The sequence below is a fragment of the Macrotis lagotis genome, chromosome 4, assembly GCF_037893015.1.
Source record: "Macrotis lagotis isolate mMagLag1 chromosome 4, bilby.v1.9.chrom.fasta, whole genome shotgun sequence".
Taxonomy (NCBI): Eukaryota; Metazoa; Chordata; class Mammalia; order Peramelemorphia; family Peramelidae; genus Macrotis; species Macrotis lagotis.
The window spans coordinates 273,831,195-273,847,702 of record NC_133661.1 but is presented as its reverse complement, the minus strand read 5'-3'; the positions used below and the strand labels follow the sequence as shown (position 1 = coordinate 273,847,702).

Here is a 16,508-nt window from a genome sequence, read left to right as displayed (position 1 = left end):
AACCCAACTTGCCCATACCAGAATCTGCTCCAGGAAGTGTTTGTGGCTACTCAAGCAATAAAAATAGGCCATCTTCCAGGCCTGGGTTGTATTAGGATTGGAGAACAGGGTCAGCATTGCCTTTTCAGGATCCAGATATTCAGATGGAACTAGAAATCAACAACATAGGAGTTACTGAGGAAAAAAACAGAATTTCAATTCCTATGGTCAGCTCTATTTTTGAAACAATTAACTCAAGAGTCTGTAACTTTATAACTTTAAGAACTTTCCCATTTCTGTATTCTGAAAAAAATCATTCTTTCCTATTAATTTACCTGTCTCTTACTATCTTAGTTTGTGAAATGTTGTTTTGGCAAAATAATACCCATCACTCCCTAATCTCCTTTACTACCAAATTTTTCTCACCAGATTTCATAGTCTACCTGGGGGGTTATGAACCCCAAAGAAGTGAGCATATCAGAACATAGCAAAGGAAAACCAGAGTAGAGAAGAGAAAACTTACCTTTTCCCAAAGTCTTAGCTTCCTTCACTTTTTCTGCGTAGATACTGCCATATATAGCCACAAGGCTGCAACTAGATCTCCTTATCAGGCACCCCAAGAGTCGCTCTTCCTGCAGGGGACCACCTTCAGTTTCACAAGCTCTAAGCAGTTCCTCACACAGGAGATGCCACTCAACCCCAAGTGGTTCTGCAGGGCAGCATAGTATACGCAGAGTCCCATAGATGGCATCAGCTACCCTAGAGGGTACAGGGACAGACCCCTTTAGAGACTTAAGTGCTTTCTGAATAAAACTGATCAACAGTTTCTGCAAAGAATAGCCATAAGCTCCTATGCCATTGTCCTTTCCAATCATGAGATCCAGCAGAGCCTGTGCCTGTTGGGGTGCTTGCCATAGGAGGTCCCAGAGGATGGAAACAGCTTTTGTGCTGAGCTGGGGTGGCCAATTCTCCCCCTTGCTAGTGCTGTCAGTCAAAGGTCTTATATCATCTTGTGGTATAGTCTCATACAGCTCCTGTGGGAAGAATAGTTGGTCAGAAATGCTTCCTTTTCTTTCCTTCATTATCAATACAGAATGTTACCAAAACCTGTTCCCTCCTTCAAAGTGTGCCCTGGTGTAATCCCTTCCTCTTCATTTGCACAGTCAACAGGGTCTCAACACTTCATCATTACTCTAATAATCTCCTAACTACTTTTCCTGCTTCCAGTCTTTCCCCAACTCAACATAACCTACATCGTTTAAAATGAGTATTGGCACCTACATGGTAGATGTTCCATAATCGTTCTTTAAGACTCAGGAATGGTTTATGAAATTTTGATTTCTTTACTCATAGAATATGGGGTAGCTAGGTGGAGCAATGAATAGTATTGTTTTGGAATCAGGAAGGTGGAAGCTCAAATCCAGACTAAGACACTTGACATTTACTAGCTATGTGACCCTGGGCAAGTCACTTAACCCTGATTGCCTCCAGTCATCCTGATTCATATCTGGTCACTGAATCCAGATGACTCTGGAGGAGAAAGTGAGGCTATGACAAAGCACAGCCCCCCCCCAAACTACTTCATGTGCTTGTCATGGCATCACCTCCCTGATGTCATGGTTTTTGAGAATGAAGGACATAGAGGGCAGCTAGGTGGCGCAGTGGATAGAGCACTGGTCCTGGAGTCAGGAAGACTTGAGTTCAAATGCAGCCTCAGGCACTTAATAATCACCTAGCTGTGTGACCTTGGACAAGTCACTCTTAACCCCACTGCCTTAAATAAATTTAAAAAAAAGAGAGAATGAAGGACAAACATCAGCCATAGAATGTGACAACCTATTTCTCTTTTTATTGTAATAGTAAACCTATAAGTAGTAGAGAAAGTAGGTTAAAAAAAAGTATGGCTAGGTGGCTCAGTGGATAAAGCACTGGCCTTGGAGTCAGGAGTACCTGGGTTCAAATCCGGTCTCAGACACTTAATAATTACCTAGCTGTGTGGCCTTGGGCAAGCCACTTAACCCCATTTGCCTTGCAAAAACCTTAAAAAAAAAGGATGCCTAGAATATTCTGACAGAGAGTATTTCCTTCTTATCTTAGTATCACCAGGATCTACTAAGGTGCCTTGCATGCATGCCTTAATTAATAAATGCTTGCTGAATTAAACCAAACCTAAACTGGCATGGGTGGAGAAAGGACACTGTGAAACCACTATCTTGAAAGTCAGCCTCTCCTAGAGTCATACTGGCAAGGGGAACAACTTTAATAATTTAGAATAACTTTCTTTCCCCAGCAATCTGCAATACAGGTTTTCTTCCCAGAGAGGATCACCTTCAGGATATCTTCTGGAATGTTATTTTGTAGCTCTTCTGAAAGCAAAAGAAACTCTGTCCTTCTTCGTAGAGTAGATGAGGGAAATTTCTGGAAGAAATGAGAGACCAGAGTCTGAAGTCAAAGTTGAAGGCAAATAAATTATAGACAAATAACTCACCTAGACTAATCTATGTGTTGAAGGTGCCCTGATTTAAAGTACATTTAATTCATGAAATCAGCAAGAACAGAACTGTATGCATACTAATTTCAACAATATTAAGAAAAAATATGGTAAAAGAAGAGCCAAAGGATTTTGGCAAAGCCAAAGCAATTCGGTCGAATTGTGAACACTCTGGAAGGAGAAAGATAGCAAGCAAAGAGTATGCTTATTTGTAAATTATTTAAGTTCTGTATACTCCAAAAGTCACTAAACTCTATATAGCATGATTCAATGATGCCACCACTAGGCTTATACCCTGATAATATCAACGATGAAGGGAAAGGGACCATATTGTACAAAAATAGTGAAAGCGTAACTTTTTGTGATACTACAGCTGCAGGAAAAAAGTTGGAAAAAAAAAAGAAATGTCATCACCTAGAAAACAGCTAAATAGGTTGTGGTAGGGCAGAAAAGCATAGCCAGATCTCATGATACCTAAGCAGAAGTCCAATAAAGTTAGATCACCCCCCCCCAAAGGTGAGGCCCAATACAAGCTGTGAATTTTCTACCTACATGCTTCTCCTATAGTTAATAAATACCCACTTTCCGTGGGAGGTCCCTATTGGGTATCCCTGCCTTGAGTCTCCTACTTCTATCCATGCTCTACACAGCAGACAAAATGGTCTTCCTTAAGAGCCGACCATGTTACTCCTTTACTCAAACTCCAGTAGTTTTGTATTGCTTCAGGATCAAATATACACTTTTTTGTTAGGCTTTTAAAATCCTTTATAATCTGGCCTCCTTTCCTGCCCTTCTAGGAATTCTGCAGTCCTTCCAGACTGGCCTTCATCATGTTCTTCCCAGATAACTGCACACCTCCTGCCTTGGCACTGGTCATCTCCTATGCCTAGAATGGTCTTCCTTTCTCTTCACCTTCATCTCAGAGAGTTTCCTTCAGGGCTTAAGTGAAGTGTTATGTGAAGGCTTTTATTTAGATTATTTGGTTGTAATGAAAGCATAGCCCTTCTTCTATTTGTATAATTTCATGACAGTTTTGCCAGATATATTTGACTTTAAAATTCTTATCTTAATGCCAAATAAGCTGACCATTTTCATATGCAAAGAATAGAAAGAGTATATGAAGTACATTAGTCTGTATTATGACCAACTTACTTTAAATTACTAATTCAACATTTTCAAACTGTCTTGCTTGTTTACTTCCTCCTGAAATTTTATTCTCTCCTAGGCTTCAATGATGTTCTTTTATTACTTTTCTTTTTCTTTCATTCTAGTAACCCCATCACTATTCCCCTTTTTGGCATCACCTCCCCCCACCCCAGCAAAAGAAAGAAAGAAAAAAAAATTTTTTTTTATCAGATATACATAGTCAAGTAAACCAAATTTCCACATTGGCCACATCTGAAAATGAACACTCATTTTGCACTATAGATTCATCATCTCTTCATCAAGTTAGGTAGGAGGTCATCATTTGAAATCTTGGTTTTGGTCCCTATATCAATTGTAATTGTAATGTTGTCCAAACTTGCTTTTCTTTATGATGTTGTTATTTGTGGGGGTCCAGCCTCCATGGGGTTCTTGGAACCTGACAGGAGGGATAGAGTCAGTGAAATGAGTTGAGTCAACAAGTGGGTAAAGGCAGGAGCAGGTTGACTGACTGTCAGCTGCTTGGATTTATTTTTATAGTTTCAGAATCATATATGTTTCAAGCAAGCAAGCTGAGATCATTTCCTTGGTTACAAGAGTGTACAATTTTCATCAACAATGATATAGTTCATATGGTTACAAGTTTTAATCATGTGATTGCAAGTTTAAGTAATAATCATATAGTTAATTGATTTCTTATCCCTACTCAGACCATGATGACCTTAACCTGTCCTTTACCTTATTTATCACTACATTATATAATGGTTAATTCATTTGAAGTTATTAATTAAGCAATTCTTTTTATGGAAAGTTTTTTATATTTTCTGTGTAGGTAACGTTTTTCCATACACTTCCTTAACCGTCTGTAGTGAGGGTCTTTATGCTTGTCCACCCATCCGTTAACTCTGACAATAACCAATTTTTCTTTCTGGCCTAGTCGGTAGAAACCACGGTTTCTGTGACTTTTTTGTTCTTTCCCGTGAAACTAAGGTCTGCTGGAGTTCACATATGGGTCACCTGTACTGACTATTTTCTCACCCTCTTTTTCATATATTCCTGTATATGGTAAGGGGGGCAAAACTATTAATTTCCCTGGAATTCTATCTGACCCATCTCGTATCTATTTTCCCTGCATATATTCTGGCATCTCCTTGGAATTCCCAGTGCTGGGTTTTCCAGAGGTTTCATAATGTTGAAGCCTTTTGCATACCTCAGGGAGAGGCAGTCCTGTTAAATTTAGACAGACTTTACAATCTGTTTTATTCAAGGATTTTTTCTGAAATCCTTCCTTTATAGTCACTCCAGTATTAGGGTGAGTAAATATTGTAATCAATAATAAACCTATAAATATTGGTATGCATGAAATCCATACACACACACACACACACACACACACACACACAGATATTGAAGAAGGAAATGTTCCATCAGGCAGTGTGACTGCCTTGAGTCTTCTTGCTGCGACTATGTTAAACAGCTTAGAGACCCTGGCTCCCAACAGTTATTAATTATTCTGAGTTTTGCTCATTTTACCCTCTATTAGCTGATTCATGTCTTGTCAGATTTCCCTTTCATTATTTATGATGTAAAAATAATCTACTATATTCAATTCCATAATTTGTTTTAACTATTCCCCAAATGAAATATTTTTGAACATATGGGTTCCTTTCCTCTGTCTCTAATATCTTTTTGGTACATAACAGGGGGTTATCACTGAGTAATGCAGTTTAGTCATGTTTGAGAAATAGTTCTAAATTGCTTTCAAATGGATGAATCAATTTAGTGCTCTACCAATAATGTATTAGCCAGCCTGTTTTCTTGAATCCCTTCAACAATTGTTATTTTCCTTTTTTGCAGATTTGCCAATCGGAAAGGTATGAGATGCAACCTCAGAATTGCTTTAATTTGATTTTTCTTATCATTAAATTGAAAATTTTTTTCATAAGGATTTTGATAACTTGAATTTATTCCTTTGAGAATTAAATGTCTGCTTATATTCTTTGATCTTTTCTCTATTGAGGAATGGCTCTTACATATTTGAATCAGTTTCTTAAATATATATGGGATATTAGATCTTTGAAAATTTGTTGTGAAGCATATTTCTTTGTATCCTTCATACTTGTCAGCCTCAATGGTATTATATTAATTAATTAATATTATATTATTAAATGCTTCTTAAATAAATATTATCCTAACCCATTAATTTAATGCAAATTATTTAATCATCGCCCTATTTTTGAACATTTAGGTTACTTCCCAATTATTACAACTATAATTCAAACTTCTATAATAATCTTGGAATAGGTAGTTTTCTTTTTCTTTTTAAAAAATAATTCCAGAATATATTTCCAAAAATGGAATTGCTAGATCATTTTTACTGCAAACTGTTCAAGTATGGCCCTTTCCTTTACAACCCAACCAATGCTAAGCTCCACTGCTTTTCATTATTTTTGTAAATCTGATGGGTGTGGTGGTATTTCAAAGTTATTTTAATTTGCATCTCTTTGAAAACTAGTGAAGCTGAAGGTTTTTGAAGTGGTTATTTTATTTTTATCTTTTTCTAAAAATGATTTTATTCTTATCCTTTGATCATTTCCTCCTAGTACAGTAGAGAAAGCTCTCTATGTATTTTATTTTATTTTATTTATTTTTTAGGTTTTTGCAAGGCAAATGGGGTTAAGTGGCTTACCCAAGGCCACACAGCTAAGTAATTATTAAGTGTCTGAGACCAGATTTGAACCTAGGTACTCCTGACTCCAGGGCCGGTGCTTTATCCACTGTGCCACCCAGTTGCCCCCCCCCCCCCATGTATTTTGAATGTCAAATTTTTTACCCATCATGTTTACTCCAAATATTTCCCCTAATCCATTACATTTCAAATATTCTAATGTAGTAAAGTATATATATATATGTATATATAATATATATACATATATATATATATTTGTGTCCAATATTTCCTATTAGTTGCACAGAAAAATATTTGACTTCTTTTTACATGAGATATTCCAGTTTCTTCTAACTTTTTAATTTTAAAAAATGTTTAAGTCTATCATCCTGCTGGATTTCACCAGAATAATAAAGTATAAGGATTAAGGAACTAAATTAAATCTCTTTCCCCAAACTGCTAACAAATTTTCTTAAATTCACAAATCAAATAACGGATTATTTCCCCAATTTTCATTTTCTACAGGTTTATCAAACACTAATTTTTCACACATTTTGTTTGGATAGCTGCTATATTTTCAAATTTTGCTTAGTAACAGTTTTGGTGGTACTACTATTTTGTAATTTATGTTATTTTACATACATATATATCTACACACACACATACAGACAATAATTATAATATTTTTAAACCTGGAAGTGCAAGACCACCTGTGTCATTACTTGACAATCATTATCCACAGATTCACAAACAGATTTCGTATATACATTTCTCCTCTTCGATTAGAAAGGATGAACACCACCACCACCATCTCCACAACAGTAAAGAATTTATTTACTGTATCTAAAATACAGATGCTAACCATCTTGATTACAAAACCCACTCTGAAAATAATGTCTAGAAAAATTACAACAAAATGCAAGAGAGGAAAGCAAAAATGGAACAAAGAAAAGGAGAAGAGGGTCACACATTTATCTGAAAATGAAATAGGAAACTTTTACCATTAGGGAGTTTAGAAAAGGAACCAATCTAGAAGAAAGCATGACCTTTTTTGTCTGGTTTTGAAGTACCCTGCTAAGGAAGAGCAGAGGTTAAAGCTGCAGGTTCCACCTGGATTTTAGTTAAGATTAATAAGCTCCCAGAAAACTCATTACATTTTTGAAATTGCTTTGGAAAAGAAAGCAATTGCAGTTTTAGGGGCAAAACTATTTACTTTACTTCTGGTGAGAAAAGTAGGGTGTTGGTCTTCACAGGGTGTAGAGGGGAGCCCTTAGGGAATCCATTACAAAGGGGGAATGGCCCAGCCAATCACAAGACTAGAAGTATTCCTAATCCCATTCCAGGGATACCAAACCCCAAAGGTCAAGAGTGACCTAGAGATCTTGACCTAATGCTACTGAGTTTGCACAATTAGGTAACTGAATATTAACCCACCCCCCCACCCCCGTGACATTGGGGTTCTTTAGCATGTCATGCATTGACTGATGTGGGAGGGGATCATATTAGGGGCATATCATGGAATGGGCAGGCCTTTTAGATTGTAACTCAAACTCTGAGAGCCTATGGACATCCAAGAGGGAGGGGAAAGAGTTTCTGAGGACAATAAATTACCTGACTCCTGAGACTAAGGTGTGCCTCAAGCCTAGGAGTGAGGTACCCCTATCTTGTAAGTTGTATATTGCAAGGTTCGTGAATAAAATGTACAATTTTCTCAAACTCTAGCAGGTTTTTATTTTCATTCATTTATAACACTTCTGGAGAAAACAAGACAAAAGCCATGCTAGGACTGTGCAGTGGAATGGGAGCAAAGGATAAGGCAGGGAAGGAGAGACTGGGGATAATGGTGCAAGAAAACTCTTGATTCTGGGGTGGCTAGGTAGTGTAGTGGATAAAGCACCGGCCTTGGAATCAGGAGTACTTGGGTTCAAATCTGGTCTCAGACACTTAATAATTACCTAGCTGTGTATCCTTGGGCAAGCCACTTAACCCCATTTGCCTTACAAAAAAAAAAATTTTAAAAAAAAGAAAACTCTTGATTCAGCTGAGCAACTGTTTGGAAAAGTAAGCAAGCTAGAGGGGGAAAGTTCACTTGGCTCAAGAAATTCAAAGTTTAAGACAGAAAGATCCCTAATTAGAAACAATAAGTTTTTCTGCTTTTTGCTTCCTCTTCAGAAACTGTTAAACATTTTATTTCAAACTTTTGCATAAGTCAAAGGGGTTGGCAGAGGCAGGGACAAGAAGTCAATTTAAGTCAGCCATCTTGGTTGCTTTTGGGCATCTAAGCTGAAAAGATTTGGTTTCTGGTGACAAAGTACCACAGTAAAAAGTAATTTGGGATGAAAGAAAGAATGGTCTGATGAGAAGAATTGGAACATAAAGATAGGCTTACAAAAAACTTGTAACAAGTAAAAGTTAATAAATATTAATATTGCCTCAGAGATACCCCAAGAAATGTGTTTTGAATGATTTAGTATGCAAACTGTGTTTCTATAATGAAGAAAAATTGTACTCATATTTTTAAAAACAATTTCCTTAATATGGTTAATAATCTTTAATTACATAAATGCATGTGTGTATGGTAAGTCATATGTATAACAATGAGGTTTTAAAGATTTTGTACATATTCCTCTGCTACCATATATATTCAATAACTGATTTAATTTATATGATGGCCTTTTTTCTATCTTTTCTCTCATATCCATCTTTGTGCAATAATGCTGTCCATACTCACAGGCTAGAAGAAGCTCTATTCAAGGAAGCACTATTATGTAAACTTTGGTAAATCTCAGATGAAAAGAAATCACCAACAATAGAAAATAGGAGGATTCTATTACTAACACCTCATTCTCAATTTCCACCTCAAAGGCTAATTTGAGTTGTAAAAAAAGATCCTTACCCTGTCACATTCTAGCCATTTTTCTAGTACCAGAAGCCAAATCCAGGCCAACCTTTGGGGACTATAGTACTGCCCACACCTGAAAAAAGAAGAAATCAAGTTATTTAGGGTTTTGTGACAATTTGACTTCTCTTGACTTCAGACACAAGTTTCTTCATTTCTGTCAAACCTGAAAAAGCAAGATGATTTCAACAAGTAACAAGCAGTCAAAAAGTTAGAAATTTTTACTTAGGAACTCCCCACTTCCCTCCCACCCCAAACCCCAAGATAATTTATTCTTTCTTTTCTTTTTTGGTAGTAAAACCTTGGAACCTAAACTACTTGCAACTGGACTTGGGAGTCAGAAGTTTTATTTTCAAGAGCTGGTTCTGATATACTAGTCAAATGTCTGACCATTTTGTGAATCCAACTTTCCTTATTTAAAAAATAGAAACAACTTACTTTACATGGTTGTTAAGTAAATTTAACAAGTATTTATTAAGTACTTCCAATGTGCATTACATTGTACAAGGCAGGAGGGTAGATAAAACATTTACACGAGATATTATCTCTGCCTTCATCCTGCAGACCTTAGAGTCTAGCAGGGGATAAGACATACCTTGGTAATTGTAACATAAAATATTACAAAGTAAGTGCATCAAAGTGGTTCAAAGCTATGTGAGATGAAAAGGGAAGGGGATCAGGAAATGCTTCATGGAGATGGTAGAATATGAGTCAGGTCTTTAAAGAATAGGTAAAAATGCTATAGATGAAGGTCAGGGAGGACATTCCCAAAACACAAGAAAATATAAATAGCAACATGAAATCAGGAATCAACAGGGTAAATTCTGGAGAGAGAATGCTTGTCTGAAGCCTAGAGTATATTGAAGATCATAACATGAGATAATACTGGGATGTAGCTTAGCACCCAACTTATTCTAATAGGCCTTGAATAACAAATAAGGAGTTTGAATTCTAGTTGGTGGGCAGAAGAAACTGCTAAAGATTTCTGAGCAGTGACCTGACCAGACCTAGATCTGGTACTGAAGTATGGGTTGAAAAGGGGAGTGGGAAGAGGTAGAAATAACTGTTAAATTAATGTGATAGTTCTGGGAAAGTGATGATGAGGTTCTATACTAGAAGAAGAGATACATGCAAAAAATATTCTGAGGTAAAATTGCCAGTATTTGGTAAATGATTCAAAATGAGTAAGGATGAGAAGTAATAGTCAAAAGATAAGAAGATTTTGCTGGGTGGATGGTGCTACCATTAGGTTGAGATGACCAATGATGCAATACTAATAAGCAGGGAATCACTAACTAAAATGATTTCAGTAAAATGAAGTAGTATCAAACCTTGCAATCTACCCTGCTAAGAACCTACCTACCCTAAGAACTTGTGGGGTTTGCTAGCTGTCATATAGTTGAATTTATTCTTATAAATGTAATCATCTTCAATGAGAAATGTGAATTCTGAGAGCAGGGGACAAATCTTGATTTTTCTATTTGTATCCCCATTGCTCAGCACAATTCGTAACAAGCACTTAATATTTTTGTTTTCATTCCTTCACTTATCGTATGATTGAAAAGAAAAACCAACCTGGTGAATTTGGTTATTAATAAGTTTTTGGTGACTTTAGAACAGCAGTTTTCTCAGAAGTGCTTTGAAGGTAAAAGCTCAAATGAAAGAAGCTGTCCATTGGGACATGTTTTCTTTTTCCAAGAAATTTAGCAACAAATGAGAGGATAATAAAGCAACAGGAACTTGGTGGGGAAGAATGGTCAAAGGAACAATTCTTTAGAATCGAAGAGACTAAAGTGTTTGTTGGTAGATAGGAAGGAACCAGCAGAAAGAAATCTGAAGATAAGTTATAAAGAGACAATGACTGCAGAAGTGCGGTTCTAGAAAAGGTAGGAGTCAATGGGATTGAGGATAAAAAAGGAGGATTAAGAAAATTTCTTCTGAGATAAGAGGAAAAGAAGAGATAGTAGGTGTCTAATCTGATATATTCTTTACTTTGTAATTAATACTTCTGATCTGTATATTTCTGATCAGAAATTAGTCTCTTAACCTTAAACTAATAGTTATAAAATGTCAATTTGCCATGTATGACCTGTCTCCTACAATGCTGACTTGACCTGTGTAGAGACATCTTGGATGGGCAGCCAGAAAACGCTATTGTTATTTGTAAACTTTTACTCTTCAGCTTAAGTGGATGGATGGCATAGGTTTCTAAAGGGAAAGAATGTACCATTCCTTCCTCTAAGCCCCCAAATTTGGAAATTTTGACCTCCAAGGGATTGGTTTTTAATGAACAAGGTATTTTGTTGTTTGTTTTTGTTTTTTTAGATTTTTGCAAGGCAAATGAGGTTAAGTGGCTTGCCCAAGGCCACACAGCTAGGTAATTAAGTGTCTGAGACCAGATTTGAACCCAGGTACTCCTGACTCCAAGGCCGATGCTTTATCCACTACGCCAGCCACCTAGCTGCCCCTCGAACAAGGTATTTTAGAGTAGGTTGAGTTTAAATTAAAAGGGAGAAGAGGGAAGGATTTAATGATTACTTATAGCAATCTACAGGAAAAGAAATTAACTGCTAAATAGATCTGAAGTAAAAAAAAATTGTAGAACTTGGAGCACCTATTAAATAATGCTATTATAGTTATTCCATTTTTATAAGAATACTGAATTGCCTTTTAATCTTCCCTTTCATCTGCATATCCACCAAGCCTACACTAAAGTAAGATGCAAATTTCTTGCGTAAGAAACTGTCTTTGTATTCCCAGTACCTAGCCCAGAGTTTCCAACAGTGGAAACTTAATGCTTGTAGAATTGGAATTAATTTTTGCTTCCTTAAAACAAGCATTTATTTTGACATATATATTATTCTCCAGTTCACATCCCCTCCTTTCTTTTCTACTTTGCATTAAAAGAAAGGGAACTGAGAGTTTGGCTTTTTTTTTTCTTGGTAGCTAGCAACCCAAATCTAACCACCACAGCCTAGAACAAAAACTGTAAGAAAAATACTTATCCAAAGCCTGAGGAAGAAAGGGTTCTATTATGTTTTGCTTCTCTACTATGCTGAGGTATAAAAGGTGAAATAAAAACCCCCAAAAGATTGAAAAATATATTTGGTTTCTTTACCAGCCGCTGTAATTAACAAGAACAATATTATGAATACAGGGTGGAATTCCCTTTCATCCTTTTGCTTAAGCTGCAAAGAAATCTTAACCCCAAAATGAGAAAGACAGGATTTCTGTTTTTGAAGGAATGAAAGAAACTACTTTCTAAAGATGTTCTATCCATCACCTTTCTGAAAGACTAATTATAAACAAGAGAAAATCCGTGTCAGTGGTACTTTCCTGGACAGGCTCTGTACCAAGTTTTATTTAATAGTTAAGCTATTATGATTTAATAAGTGCCTGATAAAAATAGTCTTGGAAAGAATTTGGACTTCTGATTTTTCATTGAGTCAGAAAAGTAATAGGAATTGGACTTTGATTAATCAGTAATTGCTAGTTCCATCAAAGAAAGGTAGCATTTGAAAAAAAAGGTTATCAATTCTCATTTTGAAAGTTTAATCACATAATTTTTCTCCTTTATCAAAACTTGGAGGTACCTAGTCTCAGTACTTCTTTATATTCTTAAAAATTATTGGACTCCTTAAAAAGTTTTTTCAAATGTATGCTTTAGCTATTATGTCTTAGTAACAAATATTATGAAGATAGTTTTAACATTGTGGACATTTTATTGCCAAGGCAACATTTTACTTTGGAAATATCCATTGAATATGCCCTCTTTTTCTCCTCTGACATTGCTACCTCTTGCTGTGGGTATTCACTGTCTCACTCTTAGAATTCTGTCATATCCTCTGGTTGATCTCTTTGACAGAGAGCTCTCCCAACTCTAGACCATCTTCTACCAAGTTACTATCAAACTAAACTGCCAGTTGTCCCTCCAGTGGTGCCTTATCACCTCCAGGAGCAAATATAAAATTCTGCATGTCATCCAAAAGCCTTCCTAAATTGACCCTCCTCCTACATTTCCAGTTTTCTTACACCTTGTGCCCTTCTTCCTCCACAAACTTTGTGATCCAGTGACACTGGCCTCCTTGATAATCCTTACATAAGACCCTCCTAATCCAGATTGAACATTTTTACTGGCTGACCTTGTGCCTGAATACTCTGTCTCCTCATCTCTGCCTCTAAGCTCCAGTTAAAAATCTCACCTTCTGAAGGAAACCTTTTCCTATCCCCTTAATTCCAGTACCTTCCCTTTGTTAATTAATTCAAATTTATTCCGCATTATAATATGGTTTGATTGTATATAAGTGCCTATGTGTATTAGCAACACCATATGATTGTAAGCTTTTTAGCAGGATTAGCTTTAACCTTTGGATGTATCCCTAGCTCATTGACTGGCATCTATCTATTAGGCATTTAATATTTTTGTTTGTTTTTTGCAAGGCAATGGGGTTAAGTGACTTGCCCAAGATCACACAGCTAGATAATTATTAAATGTCTGAGGTTGGATTGGAACTCAGGTCTTCCTGACTCCAGGGCTAGTGCTCTATCCACAGTGCCACGTAGGTGATCCCTAGGCACTGAATTTACTGAATGACATGAAAGGTTCTAGAAGACTCCAAGCAGTCCCTGGACCAAACTATGAGAACCATTAGCAGGAATTTCTTCTAGGTCAGCACCTTTTCTGCAATTTAAGAATGTTACAGATCTTATAGATCTCCAAGAAATTATGTCAGGTCAAATCAATAAGCATTTATTAGAGTACTACTTGGTAACAGGCATTGTTCTAAGAAGTATAGGTACAAAGAAAGAAAAAAACAGTTTCTGTCTTCAAGGAGCTCACAATATAATAGAGAAGGAAACATGCAATCAAGATCTATGCCAGATAAACTGGAGATAATCTCGGAAGGAGTGCCAGCATTAAGGAAGACAGGAAAAGCTTTGTGCACAATGTGGGATTTGAGCTGAAAACTTGAAAGAAGCCAGGAGGTAAAAATTAGTAAGAAAACAATTCCAGACATGTAGTACATTTACTGAAATGCAGAGTCAGGGGATGGAGTGTCTCCTGTAAAGAACAACAAAGAGGCCAGTTTCACTGATCCATGAGTACTTGGAGAGGAAATGAGGTGTAAGAAAACTGGAAAGCTAGGGAAGAGGCTAGGTACAAATGTCTTTAAAAGTCAAACCGGATTTTATTTTTGATCCTGGAAGTGACTGGAGGCCACCAGAATTTGCTGTATAGGGCCTGACATGGTCAGATCTGTTCTTTAGAAAGATAGTTCTGAGAGGTGAATGAAAGAGGGACTGGAATGAAGAAAGACTTGAAGTAGGGAACCAATTAGCAGGCTACTGTAATAACCCAGATTTGAAAGTGGAAACAATGTCAGAAGAGAAAAAGAGACATATATGAGAAATGTTACCAGGGTAAAAATGACAGTATTTGATCATTGATTGGATATGTGAGAGGGAAGTTGTTGTGAGAAGTCGAAGATAACATCTAGGTTTGAGCCTAGATGACAAGAAGGATGGTGGCTGTCTTGACAGTAGTAATGAAGTTAAGAAGAGGGGAGAATTTTGGAAGAAATAAAACTCAGTTTTGGATATGTTTAATTTAAAATGTCTATGTGACATAGAGTTTGGCAAATCTAAGTTAAGTGACTTGCTCAGGAACACATAGTATGTGTCAGAGGCAGAACTAGAACTATTTCTGGCTTTGAGGTTAGCTCTCTATTCACTATTTAAAGGAAATTTCTCCTCTAGCAACTAAATGTGGGAAAATGCCTAAACAAACCCTGAAATTTCACCCTTCTAATTATCCTAATATAAAGTTTAAGTGACACTGATCTGTAAAAATAATAAACTAATTAAGTTGTGAATGGGTTACTGGTGATAGAACACTTAGGGCATTTACCTCATCAGGTCTGGACATGCCACCAGAGCCTGCAGGATATTTTCCACTTTCTTAGGGATATCCCCTTGTCCTTTGTGTAGCTGAGGGACACACGCTTGTGCCAGTTCCCATTCTCCATATTTCAGGCACTCACAAAAAAATCCAAAGAGCTGTTCTACTGAGGCAGCTTCCTCTTTTCCAAATGGATGCATTTTTCCCAGCACAGAGTGCAGGGGGCAGAGGAAAGTGAGCTACACTAAACAAACTGTTCTCAATATTTCCATTCTTGGAACACCACCTAGAAGTGGAAAAACAAATAGGGAGAGTCAGAAAAGCAACAGGAGTTGGACTTAGATTCATCAACAATTGCTGGTTCCATCAAAGAAAGGTAGCATTTGAAAAAAAAGGTTATCAATTCTCATTTTGAAAGTTTAATCTTCTTAAGTTTCTTCCTTTACCAAAATTTATAAGTATTTAACTGAAAAAAGTGCCTGATCTGTACTGTGTTATCTGACTGGGAAACAAAGGCAAAAATGATCTTAAAGCCTACTGATTTTTGTCTTTAAGACTTTGACATCAGGGAGATGATGCCACGACAAGCACATGAATTGGATCGGAGTGAGGTGGGGCTGGGCTAAGTCACCAGCCTCACTCTCTCCTCCAGAGTCATCTGGGTCCAGTAACCAGATAGGAATCAGGATGCCTGGAGATGGCCCTCCATGGAGGCGATCAGGGTTATGTGCCTAGCCCACAGTAAGTGGCAATAGTCTGAGGTTGCATTCGCACTCCTGTGCCCCGATACCATACACTGCGCCACCTAGTTGCCCTCTAAGGTCTTACTGAAAGATACAAAATATACACAAATTAAGTAAGAACACTGTAAATAGATGGGAAGCGGGAGAACCAACGACTAGAGCGGTGGGACTTCAGGAAGGGTGCCCGGAGAAGGCACATCTGAGACTAGGCTCGCAGGGAGAAATATTCTAGAAAGGCGGTCAGGAGGAGACCAGGCATGGGGCAGCCTGCTCCAAGGCAGGGAAAACGGCGGTGCGCCTCCATGGGACCATTCGTGACCATTATCCAAGGCTGCTTCACAACTCCTCTCCACCCCCTTCTCAAAAAGACTACTTCTTCCAGACTCCGAAGGTCCCAAGGGAAAAAAAACCACTCCCTTCTTATTTACTGCCCTGGAGGGAAACGTCCGGGACCCGAAGCCCCGGTGATTTGCACTAGTGCATTCTGCCAAGACAGCGCAGCTAGTCCGGCGACAGACCCGGAGGTCTGAGCCGGGAGTCGCACTTAGGGAACGGCCCCGCTTCGCGGGGTTGGGGAGGCCGCCACCGACTCCCCCGGGGCGCTCGGAACTCACCCATTCCCGACACAGAGAATAGTGCCCAAGCCAGCGCCGCCATGTTTAGAGTTGAGTCAGGTGACAGTTTTC

General features: G+C 37.6%; 1 protein-coding gene across 4 annotated transcripts in view; it reads right to left on the bottom strand.

Moving 5' to 3' along the window:
• Positions 1-16,508, bottom strand: part of ZFYVE26 (zinc finger FYVE-type containing 26) — an 80,036-nt gene extending 63,528 nt beyond the window's left edge. For all 4 annotated transcript variants that reach the window (XM_074236056.1, XM_074236054.1, XM_074236055.1 and 1 more), the window contains exons 1-6: positions 16,437-16,508; positions 15,089-15,365; positions 9,178-9,256; positions 2,308-2,397; positions 503-1,013; positions 19-149 (exon numbers count right to left, since the gene is read on the bottom strand). In XM_074236056.1, coding sequence (XP_074092157.1) covers positions 19-149; positions 503-1,013; positions 2,308-2,397; positions 9,178-9,256; positions 15,089-15,279 — 1,002 coding nt within the window. In that variant the 5' untranslated portion in view covers positions 15,280-15,365; positions 16,437-16,508. The remainder of the gene's footprint in view (positions 1-18; positions 150-502; positions 1,014-2,307; positions 2,398-9,177; positions 9,257-15,088; positions 15,366-16,436) is intronic.